This window comes from Aspergillus nomiae (assembly GCF_001204775.2).
Source record: "Aspergillus nomiae NRRL 13137 chromosome Unknown contig00084, whole genome shotgun sequence".
NCBI lineage: Eukaryota > Fungi > Ascomycota > Eurotiomycetes > Eurotiales > Aspergillaceae > Aspergillus > Aspergillus nomiae.
In genome coordinates, this window is record NW_015378139.1 from 1 (window position 1) to 16,830 (window position 16,830).

At 50.5% G+C, this 16,830-nt stretch overlaps 5 protein-coding genes across 5 annotated transcripts; 2 read left to right on the top strand and 3 right to left on the bottom strand.

Moving 5' to 3' along the window:
* Nucleotides 1-4,071: 4,071 nt before the first annotated feature.
* ANOM_003920 (pepsin-like aspartic protease) lies at nt 4,072-5,507 on the top strand (the record flags this gene model as incomplete). Its single annotated transcript, XM_015549177.1, has 4 exons — nt 4,072-4,421; nt 4,480-4,757; nt 4,817-5,065; nt 5,128-5,507. The coding sequence occupies 4 exons, from the start codon at nt 4,072-4,074 to the stop codon at nt 5,505-5,507; spliced, it is 1,257 nt and encodes a 418-aa protein (XP_015408259.1).
* A 1,148-nt stretch (nt 5,508-6,655) lies between these two features.
* On the bottom strand, nt 6,656-10,103 carry ANOM_003921 (Zn(II)2Cys6 transcription factor domain-containing protein; the record flags this gene model as incomplete). Its single annotated transcript, XM_015549178.1, has 6 exons — nt 6,656-7,476; nt 7,526-7,818; nt 7,868-7,915; nt 7,962-8,956; nt 9,004-9,868; nt 9,953-10,103. The coding sequence occupies 6 exons, from the start codon at nt 10,101-10,103 to the stop codon at nt 6,730-6,732; spliced, it is 3,099 nt and encodes a 1,032-aa protein (XP_015408258.1). The 3' UTR covers nt 6,656-6,729.
* Nucleotides 10,104-10,821: 718 nt separating this feature from the next.
* ANOM_003922 (putative UV radiation resistance protein (UVRAG)) lies at nt 10,822-12,744 on the bottom strand (the record flags this gene model as incomplete). The annotated part of the gene is made up of 2 exons (XM_015549179.1): nt 10,822-12,594; nt 12,664-12,744. 2 exons carry the CDS (start codon nt 12,742-12,744, stop codon nt 10,822-10,824), a joined length of 1,854 nt encoding a protein of 617 aa, XP_015408261.1.
* A 400-nt stretch (nt 12,745-13,144) lies between these two features.
* ANOM_003923 (mitochondrial 54S ribosomal protein mL67) lies at nt 13,145-14,258 on the top strand (the record flags this gene model as incomplete). The annotated part of the gene is made up of 2 exons (XM_015549180.1): nt 13,145-13,420; nt 13,497-14,258. 2 exons carry the CDS (start codon nt 13,145-13,147, stop codon nt 14,256-14,258), a joined length of 1,038 nt encoding a protein of 345 aa, XP_015408260.1.
* Nucleotides 14,259-14,938: 680 nt separating this feature from the next.
* Nucleotides 14,939-16,770, bottom strand: ptcG (type 2C protein phosphatase PTC1; the record flags this gene model as incomplete). Its single annotated transcript, XM_015549181.1, has 2 exons — nt 14,939-15,382; nt 15,436-16,770. Coding segments are annotated over 2 exons (1,761 nt in total), but the record flags the coding sequence as incomplete, so codon positions are not given.
* Between the last annotated feature and the right edge of the window lie 60 nt (nt 16,771-16,830).

Consider the following 16,830-nt stretch of genomic DNA (forward strand, 5'->3'; position numbering starts at 1 on the left):
CGCATATCCTAGCTACTAGCAACTCTTAGGGCTGACGAAGGGTTCCTTCCATCCTTCCAGATGACATTATATATAATCAGTCCCAGGCATCACAGAACCACCCTAATTCAAAGCATACAATCGACTCGACAATAGAGCACTTTTTTGGTGTCTATCTGAAACACCTCTTTTGCATCCCTTTATCCGGACCGAAGGTTAATCTGGCAAGAGAGGTCCTTGTTATCTTGGAGTTTGAGTCTGGCCAAGGAGGGCCTTCCGGTTATTGAGTTTAAGCTTGTTTACGAGAAGCTTACTTATGCCTTGGAACGGAGGCGTTTTCTTGTTTTTAGTTTGGCTTTCTTAAAGACTGCTGGAGGATATTTGTTCGAATGTTTCTGGCTTGGGATTGTGAATTTGGCACTTCCTTGTGGTAAGATTGCATGGTTTCTGACCAACTTGGTTGTATAAGCATTTGCTTGCTACAGAGTTTCGTGTTCCAGGGATGGTAAATATAAGTTGGTGTGACGTCCTGGTTACGAAGTGCAGAGGAGGTATATATATCTCTGCGGCGTTTCATACCAACACTTGCAAACTCCTTCCAAGGGATATGCCCGGGGTTCGACTATAACTTCAGATGCATTGGCGAAGCCTACCGTTTTCTACTGTTGCTAGATTGGTGTACGTTGGTTTCTATATCTTCTTCGGCTGGGGCGGCTGGAATTGGATCGGGCATTGAGGTCTCCAAGCTCAGATGGGACGCGAGGCAGTTATTATTGAGAGGCGAAGTTCGATTTGAAGAATTGACGCCTGGCCTCTCTCACTGTGTCACCAATTCGTACAACTACGCAGTGATGACCTATCTGGTCAGAAGCAGAATTCTGGGTATGCCAAGGAAGTATGGCGAAAGGCGCGCTAGTCACCGGTAGTGGTGAGTTTGACAGAATGCCAGGTTGTGCATAGACTTGGGACGACCTATCTAATGTTATCTGCCGTAGCTTCTGGCATAGGCCTTGCCGTCTACGAGTCACTTGCGACGCGAGTTTCCCAGATCGCTGGGGTGGGCGAATCTCCAACCGGGGAGAATATCGCCGCATAGCTGAATGGCATATTTGCCCTCGCGAACGTCACCGTCTATGAGAGTGTTGAGTGTATGGCAGAGATATGGCCGACCTGAATCTGGTTCATATACAGTTGCTTTTTTCTTCGCATGCTGCTTGCCCTGCTTGTTTATTGTATGACTAGTCCTTGCCAATGCAGGAAAAATCAAGAAATGATTCATTCCTCACTAGCAAATCAATGAGCGAGGACGGGTTACCACCCTGTCCTAACGTTAACTTCATACATGTTGATCTGGCCAGGGTGATCTGTACCACCTACTTTCTGTTGGAGAAACAGTGATCTTCCAAAGTGGCTGATAATGTCATGTTCACTCGCTGGGTCAACATGGCTATTTTGCCCTCGTGTACACCGCGTCAAGACCCTGTGTTGTTGGATTCATACGATCCATAACTGAGCACTTTTCCTGGACAATAGAATCCTAGTCGATTGTAGCAACAGTGAGTTGTCAAAACCGGGCTGCTAAGTGAAGAAAGATGGAGTTCAGATTCCGGCCGAATGCATGGCGTCGACCGAGCAGATAGTGGGTCTGATTAATCCCTCTTCTGAGACAGACAGATGGACGCGCAGTGGAGATTTGGCAATAAGACGTCCGTTAATGCTGGACTACCGATTCAAGACAAGCAACCACAGGCGGTTGGTGCCACTGCGGAGGGAATCCAGAATAGCTCCGAGTGAGGAATTTTCCAGTCTGAATCCTTCCCGTCGGCGGTCCGTCCATCAGGCTATCAGTATGTAAGGATTTTTAGGTAATGCAGAAGTGAGCAGGATTGCTAGCTTCGACTGAATATATTGGATTGTGAAGCTTGTTAGACAAGCATCTGACTAACTTCTCCCGAGATAAGCGGTCCGCTATTAGATAATAATAATAGTTCTTATTTTGAACTGTCGGGAGAACTAGTGCGCTCGTCATTGTCTACTAGGGTTGTGCATTATCTCGCCATTGTTCTTGGTATTTGGTCCCTGCAGAAGTCGTTATCTGAGGGTAGTATGACGGCGGGAGCCAAAAAAGAGACGGCGTCGTTCTTAACTTCGCCAAGCCAGCTGAAAATGGTATATGGATAGCATGTCACTGCTACCAAGTGTGTTAAGTAGCCTTGCCGCACTAGGCGAAAGACTGGCTATACAAAATATTTAGTACCATGAATATGTAAAAGAATACCACTCGATGGCCACTTACGGCTTACTTTCTCTGTTTTCCCTCTACGTATACCGTTCATTCGGTTCAAAGGAGCGGCAGACACGGCTTCCGAGACTCTCTACAAAAACTTGGAATAATTGAGTTATAGGCAAATTGGGATAGTTAGTACTACCCAGTAATAAACTCAACCCCAGTCCATAGGCACCCCCGATAAGGTAGGTACCGGCAGCGAGCCATGGACTGATTTCGTTGATTATTGAGCCGCTTATCACCGAATCCGTCGGCGATCGACAGCCCTAACCATTAGGGACTTTCCTGTCAGTCCACCCAAACCGCTTGCCCCGTCTTCAACGGAATATGCATGCTAAGTGGAGAGCGACCAAAATCAAGTCGGGCGCGGTTATTTGCCCGTATTCAGCACGGCGTTGACCCTCGTCATTAAAGGATGAAATCTGGTTGGATTATAGAGAACAGTGTCTTGGTTCATGGAGACTTTCTGCTTTCCTTAGAAATCGAGAAACTGAGTATCTTCTGATAAGGATGGTGGGGAACTGACGAGTGGTCGCAGGCAGAGTAACATCGCTCGAGCTTAGTGAGGTAGGCTGAGGGCGGGTGCGGGTACAGCGACAAGAATCTCACCATGCGTCTGATATGACAGGATCATTGGCTGTCTCAGTTTCTGTTTTTCAATTTGGTAATTCCGAGATCATGGAAACGTTGATAGAACATTCCATTCATGTGCAGATTACAGAAAAGGTCGGTGATGAGTGAAATGAATTGTAGTAGACGAGGGAGATGAGCAGAGGGTGGTTCAGGGACCAACGGTGATCTTCAGGACTCCGACGGTTCGTCTCCATCAGGAGAGCTGGATGGCCTCGTGTCTCAGGCACGCCCCATGTGACGGGGAGTGCTAATGAGGACTAGTCCCGACTCAAGACTCGTACGCCGAGTGCTAGTCTGGAAGTATAAGGGACGGAGCCACTCAGAGCCCGAGTCTCATACATTTACCCCAAGTCGAGGTCTAGCGTGGGTCCTTTTCTTTCCCCCTCTCAATTTCATTTCCTTCAATCATCGTTCGGCCTTGCTCCGGCCCTCCTCACAGGCCCCCAGATAGATTGATTGCATTGATGACAGGATCATCTTCTTCACTGCTCTTGGGCCTTCTCAACCCTGGTACCCTTGCGCCTTCCCCTCCTCCAATACTACGCCAGCCCGGGTCAATGGCGATCGCCGGACCGATATCGAATGGATGATGGATGTCGTCCTTTCCACCAAACGGAGATATCCGTCCACCTCAATTAATCTGCGATATGGAGGTGGCGATCGACAGAACCTGACCAGAGGTCTTGTCCAAAACAAGCAATGACCACTCCCGCCGTAGCATCCGGGTCTAGACATGGGGCAGAGTGCTTGTTCCTCTCGCCTAATCAGCTCACCATTCAGGGACACTCGTCCATGAGGATCTTGGCGCCAACACCCTTTCAACTCATTCTTACCTTGCAGTGGATGAGCTTGTAACTGGGCCAAGAAAGCTTACTGGATGACAAGGATCTTTGTCGCTCCATACCGAGAGGAGAAACACTGCCTAGTGCTGCTGATGTGGACTGCTCCCCTGAACCGGAGTCCGTTGACTATCATCACAACCATCATGATGCCCACCAGAGCAGACAAAGCTATAAAGAAGCGCCCTCCAGCTGCCCTGACTTGCTCATCACTCTCTCATCCTCTCCAACAAGATTCTTGAGTTCATCTAGGCTTTGTGCTTGTCATTCTTTCACATCCAGTCTTTCGCTCCTTTTCTGTCTTCTCGACATTTCGCCTAGAGAGCAATCACCATGGTTGTCTTGAGCAAAGTCGCTGCCGTCGCGGTCGGCCTCTCCACGGTCGCCTCTGCGTTGCCCACTGGTCCCTCTCATTCCCCCCATGCCCGCCGGGGATTCACCATCAACCAGATCACCAGACAGACTTCTCGCGTCGGTCCCAAGACCCTTAACTTCCCCGCGATCTACAGCAAGGCTCTTGCTAAGTATGGCGGAACTGTGCCTTCGCACCTCAAAAGCGCTGTTGCCTCCGGTAGCGGTACTGTCGTGACATCTCCCGAGCCCAACGACATTGAGTACTTGACTCCTGTCAACGTCGGTGGTACGACCCTGAACCTCGACTTTGACACTGGCTCTGCCGATCTGTGAGTGATAGCCGGTTCTCCACATCTTAAAAAAATTGCTCGACTAATCATAATCCAGCTGGGTCTTCTCCGAGGAGCTCCCCTCGTCCGAGCAGGCCGGCCACGATCTCTACAAGCCTTCCGGTAACGCCACCAAGATCGAGGGTGCTAGCTGGTCCATCAGCTATGGTGACGGCAGCAGTGCCAGCGGCGATGTCTATAAAGATACCGTCACCGTGGGTGGCGTCACTGCCCAGGCCCAGGCCGTCGAGCCTGCCAGCAAGATCAGCCAGCAGTTCGTTGAGGACAAGAACAACGACGGTCTTCTGGGTCTCGCTTTCAGCTCGATCAACACTGGTAAGGCATCCTTCATGTGAACAACGTCGATGACTGGTGTTGGCTGACAAGGACTACAGTTAAGCCCCAGCCCCAGACTACGTTCTTCGACACCGTCAAGAGCCAGCTGGACTCTCCCCTGTTCGCCGTGACCCTGAAGTACCATGCTCCTGGCTCCTATGACTTCGGCTACATCGACAAGAGCAAGTTCACCGGTGAACTCGCCTATGCCGATGTGGACAGCTCCCAGGGTTTCTGGCAGTTCACTGCTGACGGTTACTCTGTCGGAAAGGGCGACGCCCAGAAGGCCCCCATCACCGGTATTGCTGGTGAGTCCCCCATCCAAACACAGATCGATCACGACTGGACAGCTACTAACACCTCTCTCCAGACACCGGTACTACCCTCGTCATGCTCGATGACGCAATCGTCGACGCCTACTACAAGCAGGTTCAGGGCGCCAAGAACGACGCATCCGCTGGAGGCTACGTCTTCCCTTGCGACACTGAGCTCCCCGAGTTCACCGTCGTGATCGGCTCCTACAACGCCGTCATCCCCGGAAAGCACATCAACTACGCTCCTCTCCAGGAGGGCGGCTCCACCTGCGTTGGCGGTATCCAGAGCAACTCTGGTCTCGGCCTCTCCATCCTGGGTGATGTCTTCCTGAAGAGCCAGTACGTCTCTTCGACTCCCAGGGCCCCAGACTCGGCTTCGCCGCCCAGGCTTAAATGCCCAACTAATGCGGGCTCCGGGCTCTACTGCACGGCCTAGCTCTAATGAGCCAACCCCCTAGCGGGCGATCTGGCTTAATTTGTTGGAGATGAGTAATTTGATCTACCAATGTATCTATTTTCTTCTTGTATATGGCGACGTTGATTTATGAGAGATGGTTTGGAATGCGGGCACATGTTGATGGATGATTGCGACTGTCCTCTTTCACCTGTACATATGACCACGTCGATCGTTACACGAGAGGGCCAGCTTTCAATTACATAACGCAATTCATCCTCTGATACACACTACCTCATCCATGAATACAAAAGTACTAGGTAGTAGACAGGAACAGGGATACTGCCATGCAATTGCACTAAATCTCAAACAGGTCCCGTTTCAGATATAATTCGCCAAAACTCTATTCTCAGCCCTTACACGTGCAACTGTCCAACATCAATGACATAACTCAATCTATATTTCTGAAACAAAGACATACAAAGGACACTCCTCAACATCATGATCACCACATCTCCACCACATTCCCGAACACCCCTCACGCATAAGAAAACAACACAAGTCCCCAAAACAATTCCCAACATAGCTAAATCCAAAAACGTACTCCCTACTAGTACCCTGAATCTCCTACTCAAATAACAAACAAAAACACCCTCCCCCCACGCCATAAATCATCGAATCATATGTCATCAACCAAACGCAAATCAATCCCCACTCTCAGATTAACATTTATTACATGTAACGGCAAATCGCCGGTCGATCTCCGAGCCGTCAGATAAGGGTGAAAACGTGGCGGGAACGGTTGACTAAGCGGATGTTCCTGGTAGGTTCGGATTGTACTTCTGCTCTTTTTTACCTTCCTTTCCTTTCCTTTCTTTCCCTCCTTTTCTTTTTTTTGCTCGTGGGGGTTTGTCATGATTTTATTCGTTAGGGATTGTTGGGTGGATTTGTGGAGGATTTTATTTTGTGGGTCTGGATGCTTAGAGTAGGGAGGGAGAGTGTAGTTTATGTGAGGTATTTTTTGTTTTAGCTTGATTGTTTTACAAATCGTTTGTACTTAGTTTTGACGTTGGACTTGTCAAGGGGAAGTAACTGCCGGGGAATTGAATTTTTGATATATGTAATTTATTGACAATGATTGATTGATGATATCATAACGTTCATTTGTACATTAGGGTATTTATCTCCTTTAATCCATTGCACAATCGCAATTCCTATGTGACTGGGGGGGGGGGTGTCGATATCTGCCGTGATTTCATGTTGTTTACGATGATTGTAAAAATTGAGACGGAATGGTGCCACCGCCGGTGGACTCAAGATTGTCAGCGTGTCCGTCGTACTGTTCGTTCAGGAGGACTTCGAGCATGTCGAATTCGCCCACCATGGGTCCTGTGCCCCCTAGACCCTGATCCACTAGGGTGGAGCTGTTGAAGAATTGGTCGAGCGGCAGGGCAAACCAGTCTGGTAGTCCGCCAGAGTCCTGCATTGACTGCGACGGAACGTTCGTGCCGTCCAGGTCTCCCGCGGGGGGCGTTGCATTCGGGTCATAGTAGTTGTGATACACGGATGGCGGTGGGGGCATGAATGAAACGTTAATGTTGGACGAGTTGATCGGCTGTGCCGGGATTCCAGCCAGTGGGTCATGTACCGAAGTCATCGGAGTGCCGGTCGAGTGACCATTACTGTCAACATAGCCCAAATTATGCGTCGAGTTTTGCCCTGGTGTCCAGCCATTGCTCGTGCCGTCTCGCCGGTTTTCGCGCAGACGGGGTGATTGGGCTCGGGAGGTTGGTGCAGACGCGCGGTCGTGCTCGCCGTCGTTGCCACGGTCCATCGGCGCGAATCGCAAGAATCGAGTACGAATGCTGGTCGTGAGCAGCTCTAGCAGTCGGGCGATGGCGTGACTCAGGTGGACATCGTCTACCACATGTGTCCGTAACGCTTCAACGGTTCGGTCCTGGAGGTCCAAGGAGACACGAACGTCGTCTTCTCTCGCACCAAGAGTGAATGTCTATTTCGTTAGTCAATATGGCATAAACCCTGTAGACGATAAGACATACCTTGAGAATAAAAATCATCCCAGACAAGATTCGGAAGTAGGTCCTGACAGGTGCATGCTTGAGGTGATCTCCAGGAATAAGCTCCTCCAGTACGGTCTGCAGAATTCTGCGCGACGCGTCCACAACCTCTTGAATATACTGTTCATTGACACGGTACAACTCCATGAGCACGTTGAACCAGCTATTGGCTGAAGTTGCCCCAGATCCTGGCCTTGTATTTTGGGCGGCTTCGTTCGACATGGTTGTCCACCGGTCAACTACAGCCTGTAGAGCCAGGGAATTGACATATAATCCTGGAGGATGTCAGTCTTCAGCACAACACAGGTTAGAAGAGCAACTTACGAGTATATTCATACTCAATCATCAAGAGCATCCTCATTGGAGGTGCAACTGGGATTGTCAGCGTTGACCCATGAACCAGATAATAGAAACTTACGATCAAGAGTGTCAATGTTCTGACGCCATTCACGCAAAAATGGCTGGAATCTGTCAATCTGATCTCGATATCGACCACTGCGGATCAACTCTGATGTTTGTTCGTTGGAGGCGAACAGTAGTTGGTTACTCTGGTACATAATCTTGGTAATTCCGATCCAACAATCGTGCATTTTGTCAATGTTCGCATCGCCACCTTTAACATTGGCTACATTCGTCGGTTGGATGTCGTTGGCGTATTGCGGGAGAGGAAGCATCGACGGAATACCAATGCGGCCACTGCTCTGCGTGTTGTACACAAGGATAAGGCGACGAAGCCGCCTTTTTCGTGTGTGCTCAGCTGGATATTCGCTCGCCGCCTTCTCGTCGTTCTTCTGATCGAACACCCCCAGCTCGAATGCTAAGGCTTGTGCTGTGCTAAGTAGCATCCAAGACATTCGATCGGACCGCCAAGCAGGTTCCAGCCACTTCTGAAAAGCAAGTCGGCCTTCTGCCGAGGTGTTCTGGTTACGATTCAGGATATTGTCGGCGTCCATTTCTGAATCCTTTTCGGGCCGCGTCTGGGCATCCAAGTCCAGTAGTGTGTTCTCGTCGTCACCAGGAGGGAAATGTAAATTCCGTGGATGCCAGTCTGTTAGCAGCAATAGAGCTTCTATAGTTCCTAGCGATCGCAGATTGCCCTTGAGATTCACTTTCGCCGATGTGGGCGCTAGGTCGAACGAGCGTGGTTTGCTGATTCCCATGCTATCCCCACCGAACTTCTCTTGACCCCAAAAGAGACGCTCAATCATTCCACGTAGATATGACCAGAGCCGGTCATGGATGTAAAAGGAACGGGTATATGCTCCGTCTCCCTTGGGTTTCATATGTCGTGATGCTGTTGTAAGAAGCGTAACAGCCAGCACGGGCTCGTCGGTGAGCAAAGTACGATGGGTAGAAGGGTGAGAGAAATCAGGGATGACGATTGGGCTCAAATTAGCCAGATTTTTGTAGTAACTACCCAAGTCAGCGAGCGATGATATGAAAGAAAGAAAGTAACATACTATGCAACATAAGCCATGGCTTCCTCGACTGAAAGCCAGCCAGCACGGACGAAACGCAATCGTGACCAGGCCTTGACAGCATCCGTAAAGCCTGGGTCTTGAAGACTTTCCGAAGGACCTGACTGGCCACGGCCATCAGAGGCTTGATGATCTACCGAGCTCGATCCAGTCGTTGGGAAATAGTTATTCATCTGCACTCCAGACCGAGCTGGCCTGGAGAAAGAGCCTCCTGCGCTTCGGGGTGTGCCAACCTGGGTAAGGGGTGACATGGGTGAGTTGAACGACGAGACAGACTGCCGAGCTGCGTAACGATTTTCAAGACTTTGACGGTTGAGATCTTCCGTCCGGCCTGCAGCCTCGGACAACAGATGTAACGCATCGTGACTGTTACTGATTGCAGGTGACAGCAACTCGACCGCGGTACGATTCATCATGGTTTGCCCGCCGTCAAGACTAAAACTGGTTGCTCGGTCCCCCAAGGGGTATACCAATCGAGTATTCCGTGCATCGGGGAAGTGTGTGGTAGATGAAGGGGTGTTGGACGTGAATTGATGGCTGCTGGTAGTAGGCTGGGGTACCTGGGAGGCGACCGTCGGTGATCGCTCGGACGACCACTTCTGCTGTGGAATGGCACTATTGCTCTCAAACGACGCCGGCTCAGGCTGCGCATAGGACGACGATGCATCACTATGAGAATCATTTGATGCGGGATCCCCGATCATCATCCTCTTATCGCGTCGGAGTACGCCATCTACGGTCTCCTCGACTTCCGAGGGTTTGCGCTTGCGCCGGGTGGCGGAGAACTCGCAGCGCTTGCTCTCGCGACGACATCGTACACAGGGCGGAGGACGGGGATTGTCGACACCTACGACGCCTGTCAGCGGTCATAACTCTACTGTATTAAGGGACTAGGGGCATCGTATGATTGCGATGTGAGGACTGCGCTTACTGCCAAGATCACACTTCACCTTGCGTTTCCGACAAGGGTCGCATGCCTGATAACCGCGGCGATGCTGGGCCTGGGGCGACGGGGATTTCTGATTCTGGCTGTTTTGGGTATAGAGACCAGTGTCGGGTTGTGCATTGCTTGCTGCCATCATGTTCTCCAATCCTCCAGTAGTGCCGCCCTTTGCCGGCGCACAAAGTGGATTATGGTCAGGTTGGGAGTTGGAGAAAGCCGATGCAAAGCGAGGGCTCCGTTAGAAAGCGGTGGGGTTCGCGGGTATTTATCAGGCACGACGACACGCCTTCTTCTCCCATGCGCAAGATTGGAATTTCCTTCGGTATTCGCACAACAAAGAACGGGTGGTCTTCCTTCAAACCATTGCAAGAGTCAGTCAGACCGACAAGTTTGCAATTGGAAATGGAATTTGGAAGAAAATCACAGTATCCACGGAAAGTCGATAAATGGGGAAGGAAATGCGGGGTAGCCGAATGTCAAATTTAATTATATTTGCAATGAATTCCCTGAACAGTGATATCTGTTATCAATAGTAATCCCCATTAGACTCGACACCGTCGGTTCGCGTTCCCGCCAGTCGTGGTTTTATTTTCCTTGGTACTTTTTTCATCCCGTTGTATGTCTCCCTCTATTTGAGAACGCAGCAATATACAAATGGAAATGCTTAAAATATGGGGTATCAACCCATCACAAATGCTACAGATGCACAGTAAATTCCACCCACATCGTAATTAAACAAGATCGAGAAAGAGAAAAATTTACTGATCGTAAAAATCATCACGGCGGAGACGCTAGGGGTCAGCAAGATAAGCCCCCTTTACGCAGATCCAGAACCACCACGAGGGACTGGACCGGGTTTAGGCCACCTGAGAGGCTGACGTCGTGTTCAAGACAGGGATATTTTTCTTCCCCTTGTCAAGCGCGACGTCCCCATTGGATTTCACCAACGAACTCATCATTTTCCGGGGTAAGTTGGATTCGCTGTATGCAACGCTGTCTTCGCTCCCGCGTCTTGACATGCTGGGGGTCAACCGGCCCGGTAGCAGGCCTCGAATTCCCCCAGCCTTCCGTGCGGGGATTTCTGCTGTCCCTGCGGTGAGCACGTACAGCAGATACTTCAGGTTGGGGAGAGTTTGTCGAATGTCCAGCACCCGAAGGCCCCGCTTAGTCAGCAGAAACTCAATGTTCTTATTCAACAGAAACACCCCATATTCGAACCGGTAATGGACGTTGACCGGGTACAGAGGGTATGTTCGTTGTGGGAGCGAGACTGACACCGGGTCCTGGATCTGCGAGTTGGACAGATACGGATTGATCGGATAAGGTACGGACACGGATAGATAGAAGGACAGTAAATAAACCAAATGTGCAGTATATCCCAGTGCGGCCGCAACAGCGTCCCGATGAATATCGGTGAAGTTCGAGTTCGGCAAGGCCAGGCCCGCTATTGTGAACGCGAGCGGTTTGTCGGGGATCGGCTCAATGGGGTAGATGGCCAGTAGATCCTCTGAGATGCGCCGAATTTGGCCCTTGGAGTCTTCTGTCTCTTTTTCCAGTAATTTAGCGCTGGAGTGCAGCTTCTCCTGCGCATCGGGCAGATGACTACGAGCTCTTTCTTGCGTCTGGCGCCCACGCGCCATAGCCTCCCTCCTCGCGCGTAAACTGGCGACCAGTTCTTCCTTACGTTTCCTAGTCAAGCGAAGTTGTTTCCTCTCAGACACAGCCGCCTGTTTCGTCAGCGTAACTTTATCCCGAGCTCGCGAAACCTCGCAAGTCACGGCTAAAGCTTTCTGGTTCCTCTCCAGAATTGAACTTATTTGAGCCTCCAGCTTCTCCCTGGTGATAAGTGCGTCTTGAATGCACTCATCCAGGTTTGCCAGCCGCATCAGTGCGTCGTAGGATGAAGTCGGCAGCGCATTCCTATCGGAAGTTTTGGATGCTTTTGCAGGCAAAGGCACCCAAACTGGTGGAAGATCCGTCAGATTCCCATAAACGCCGTCCGCAAAATGGCAAAGAACTGAGTTCGACGGTAGCGGTTGGTGGAAGCTATCCAACGACTTTCCTAGAAACTGTAGGGATTGTAGATGTAACTGCAATTCCACCAACAGCATGTACTCTTCCATAGCGGTCGTCTTCGCCCATAATTTGAGGGTGAAGCTATCCGATCGCGAGACTAAGGGCCCGCACATGTTCAGGTCGAAGGAACGGAAGCTTGGGTTCGTTGCATCCTTCACGATCTCGCTCACATACACCGGTTCTTCGATCTTGTCGCAATGCATGGAGAACCAGGTATCTGCCATTCGACTCCTCGTGATATCCTCCAATTTTACTTGTCTAGCACGCGGGTTGGGATCGCTCCAAGGTAAGGTGTTTCGCCTTTGTTGTGGCTGTCGCCGGGGTGGCGGCTCGCGACTAATACACTTATCGCCGGTTGCCTTGACGGATTTGAGATTTGTGAACGAGCGCGAGTGATTCAGGGGGCGACTCGCATCCTGTGCAAGGATCTTCGACGGCGATTGGAACGAGTTGGGAATATCTTCGTCATCAATAGTTTTCCCCCGAGTCCTGCTCGGGGGGTCAACAACAAGATTACGAATCGAGATGCCTTGTAGATGGCGAAGCTTGCGATTCTAGAAAACAAGCCTATCAGCTTACCCCCCAGACCAATTGGCAGATATTCTACTGTAGGATGAAATTACCGATGGGAACAGCCAAGATCTCTCGCGACGATTACCAGCATCATCATGGCCTATGCCCTCCGAGGTAATAGTCAGCGACATTGCGGCAGTTTGATTGTTTAGTTGATGTGCGCAATCATTATAGGTGCAGCTCCAAAGTATAACATGGAGTGTAAGTAAATTCAGAAATTAAAGTATAACAAGGATGAGATGTGCGCTAAACTCGAATGCTCATTAAGAATGATGGGAGCTTAAACACAAGCATCCATTGCTCTGCGGAGGTGACGGGCGGGTTGGCCCATTTGGTTTGGTCGGGTTTGGTCTCCCCGTCGAAAAATTGATCCGCGCGGTCTCACTTTCCAGCTTCCGACACTCCATCAACCTCACCACACCTCACCTCACCTTTCCCCGAATCGCTATGCACTAGAGGGGGGAACACTCTACTCAACTTAACCTCAAGCTCGATCAATAAGAGAGACGCAGCAGTGCGTTTCTGGCCGCAATGGCCTCGCAGTCCGTCACCAAGCCGTTCCAGAAGATCCTGGACCCGACCAAAATCGGGACATGGAACGTCGTCCGTCGCCCGCCAGTCGAGAACCATAGCGTGATACAGGGAAAAGCGCGGGAACAGAACTCGAATGCTTTCAAGACACATCAGTGGAAGGAGGGAGTCCGGTTACGAAAGGCCATCAATGCCATTACGCACGGGAAGAACATCTTCGTCTATCATAACATGCGCACCAACCAGGTTGTCTACTCATTGACGCGGTATTTGGAGGTAAGACTACCATTTTCATTATAGTGCCCGTTCTGTAATCCCACAGGAGCAGATTCTAAGATGTATATTCCCCTAGAAAAACAATGTCCTCCGGCAGCTAGTATACCACGGCAAAAAGACCGTCCCCGCTACACTCCGAAAGGACATGTGGGTGCCGTACTACTCCGTCCATTTCAACGAACCCAAGGTTGGCCTCCGTGCCTACCATCTTCTCCGCGAATTTGCCATGCAGCGCCAACTCGCCCCACCTCGTGAGATGATCACCATCAGTGAAAGGTTCCTGGATCAGAAGCGGCCCAAAGACCCCGAAGGAGCCAAGAAATTCGACGAGAAGTATGCAGACAAGGTTGGCTGGCTGATGGAGAAAAAACACCGCGCTCGTGCTTTAATGGACCAGAAGGCCACCAGTGTTGCCGATGTGTCTGCCGTTCTTGCCATCCAGGAGGAAGAGATCGCGAATGGCTTCGCTGATGGCAAAAGGGGATACCTCACTCGCACTGCTAGACGGCGCCGTAGGGAGGCTCGTGCGAAGGAGACAGCTAAGGCCGCGGAGCAGGCTGAGCGTGTGGCTGAGCTGGAAAAGACCTTGAGCACACCCGAAGTCGAATACAAGGTCCAGGAGCCTGAAAGCACAAACGGCCTGGAAAGCAACGGCGTCAAGATCCTCTGGACTGATATTCACGATGCTCGTTTCGCCGAATCTTGGCCTGAGCGTGTCCGCCACGGTGAACTCGACCTGACCCGCGGCCATGTTATGCCAGGACAGAAGCCTAACTACGGTGTGGAGGTTCTTGCTGATGAGACGTTTAAGGAGAAGCAGCCGGAGCAGAAGGCCTAAGGGCTACAGAGGGCGTGTATTGAATACTGATGGAAACTTGTGTGGATATTACATTGGAAAGATGTATTCGTTCTTCGCATATACAGATTTGTATTTTTAGATGATGCAATGGCGTTTAGCAAATTGTCAATTTATTACTACTTCTCCGCCTAGTTAAAATATATATATGGTGGAACATTAGCTGTAGCTCCAACTATCTACGAAGGCCCATTTTAATTTCTCTTGATTTCAAATTTGAGGTCAGATTTACAGCGTTATGTACCAATACAGGAGTAGCAGTCAGTCATTGTCCGAGGAGGTAGAACACGTAGAACCGGGTTGGTACCGCTTTCTTCGGCTAATGGCATAAAAGCAGAGGATGAGTACCTCTAAGTAGATGAGAAAATAGAAGAGTGCAAAACCAGAAAAAAGAAGAATCGGAAAAAAACCCACATGTTGGGGTCTAAAACGGCAGGAAAAGAAGATGATACCGGTGACCGTGGGCTACCAGAGGTCCCACGTCCCTAGACTGCGATCGACGCCAGTAAGTTGTTGAAGTGAACAAGGACGGAAAGAGAAGGTAACAAAGAAACAAAGATGCAAATTCATTGTCTGGACCGAGATATGGACGTAGTTCAAATCTTTCCTCCCCACTCCCTTTCTGACACAACGTCAGTCTCGCAGGTGTTGCTACCCGACGCTTAGGGGTTTCCGTCATTCGCACCCGTCTTGTTCAAGTGACTGACGGTTGATGCATCAATAGGATCGTCCATTGATATCTCTGGCCCGGGTTCGCCATCGACCATTTTTTGCAGATCTGCACCTTTGCCCTTCTCAGCCGTTTCATTATCGTCTGCAATGTCTGCATTGGCCATGCTCTTTCTTGCACTCTCGATGATCTTATCTGCTTCGCTCACGCCGTGCTCGACATCCATGGATGGATCGCCAGCCACACCGATTGGGTCAGCTGTCTTGTTGATAACCTCCTTGACACGATCCGTATCGAGTCGGATAACCATGCAAGAAAGGTTATCGGTACTAAACCGTGCAAGAGCATAATCGACCAGGATCTTAGATGCTTCCTGAGCGTCTGGAACATTTCGAACAAGGTCCACAGCTTCCTGATCAGTACAGACATCCCACAGCTAATCATGATCATTAGCGACATTCATAGGAAAACACGAAAGCCATCACTTACCCCGTCGCAGGCCAATATGATAAATTCGTCAGAGTCCGGTTGAACCACGGTCTCCGTAGTATAGGGGTGTCCAGTGACGAGATCCTTGAGATAGGCATCACCCAGAGCTCTGGTCACTGCAAGAACGCCATTTACTCTATTATTAAGTATCAAACCCCCAGCGTTTGCTATCCTCTTGCCTTCATTTTCGTCGCTACCTTTGTGATCGTAGGACAACCGGAGCGCCTTGCCGTTGCGACATAGGATTATACGAGCATCACCCACATTAGCCGTATACAAGACACGTTGCCGTATAGCTTTCTCTTGCAGTTTGGGTAGGATTGACGGGCCAGTACTAGTTGTTTGAGTGGGAGTATCATCGGCCTCGGAATTGGAATCGCCCTTCGCGGCTGCGGCTGCTGCGGGAGCAAGTGCGGAAGAACCGGTTGCCGAATGCGAACTGGGGATCCGGTCCTCCCATCGCAGAAGGGCAATGACAGCAGTACACCCACTGTTCTTCACAGGTAGCTTCTCTAACTGCTGATCAACACTAGTAAATGTTTGGTCGAGAAGTTCCGGAACGGGCGTATTGGGGTTCTTCTTCATTATGTCCTCTAGGATCAGATGTAATTTCTTCCCACACCATTCAGCAGCAAATGTGCCGGCATGCCCATCGAAAATGGCGAAGTACCCATTGTCGGTTTCAACAACACTAGACGCTTCATCGGGTGCGAGGGAAGAACCAGTCTCGTTCTCGCCATCAGCCCGGGCTAATGGTGCGGGGGTCCCCAAAAAGTTGTAAAGATATGCATGGGTATCTTCCATAGTCCGGCGACATTTTCGATTCCGGTCTTCTGTGACACCAACTTTGAACGATGAGCGAGGAGTTGGTAGCGAATCGCCAGCCGAGTTGTTCAATGACCCTTGTGGGACACTCAATGCCGGGTCCATGCTCCCAAGTGACTGCAACGTTTGCGGAGACCGAACCGTGTAATTGAACGACGAAGATTCACGAGGACTGCTACTCAAACTCAGTGAATTCTTAGCGTTGGTGAAAAACGTCGCCGCTTTCGTGACTGTGCTACTCCGGCGCTTCTTCTCCCCGGTAGGGCCCTGGTCTTCGCTAGTCCTTCTCGTAAAGAAACCACCGGATGGCAAAGACTTGCTGGTATGGGTTACAGCGCCTTCCTCGGGATGTACACTCAGAGATTGTGTATCGACTGCACCGGAATGTGGAACTGAATTTGCTTTGTCTTTGGGTGGGCTCGAGGAGCCACTGAACATTCTGTTCAGCAACCCACCCTGGCTCGAAAAACTTCTCCGCTTATTCCCTGCCAGCTTGATTGTAGGTATAGGACTGTGGTATTAAACCAGACCAAAGTTGGAGCGGAGAGGGCGGCGGCGGCGGAAGGCGAA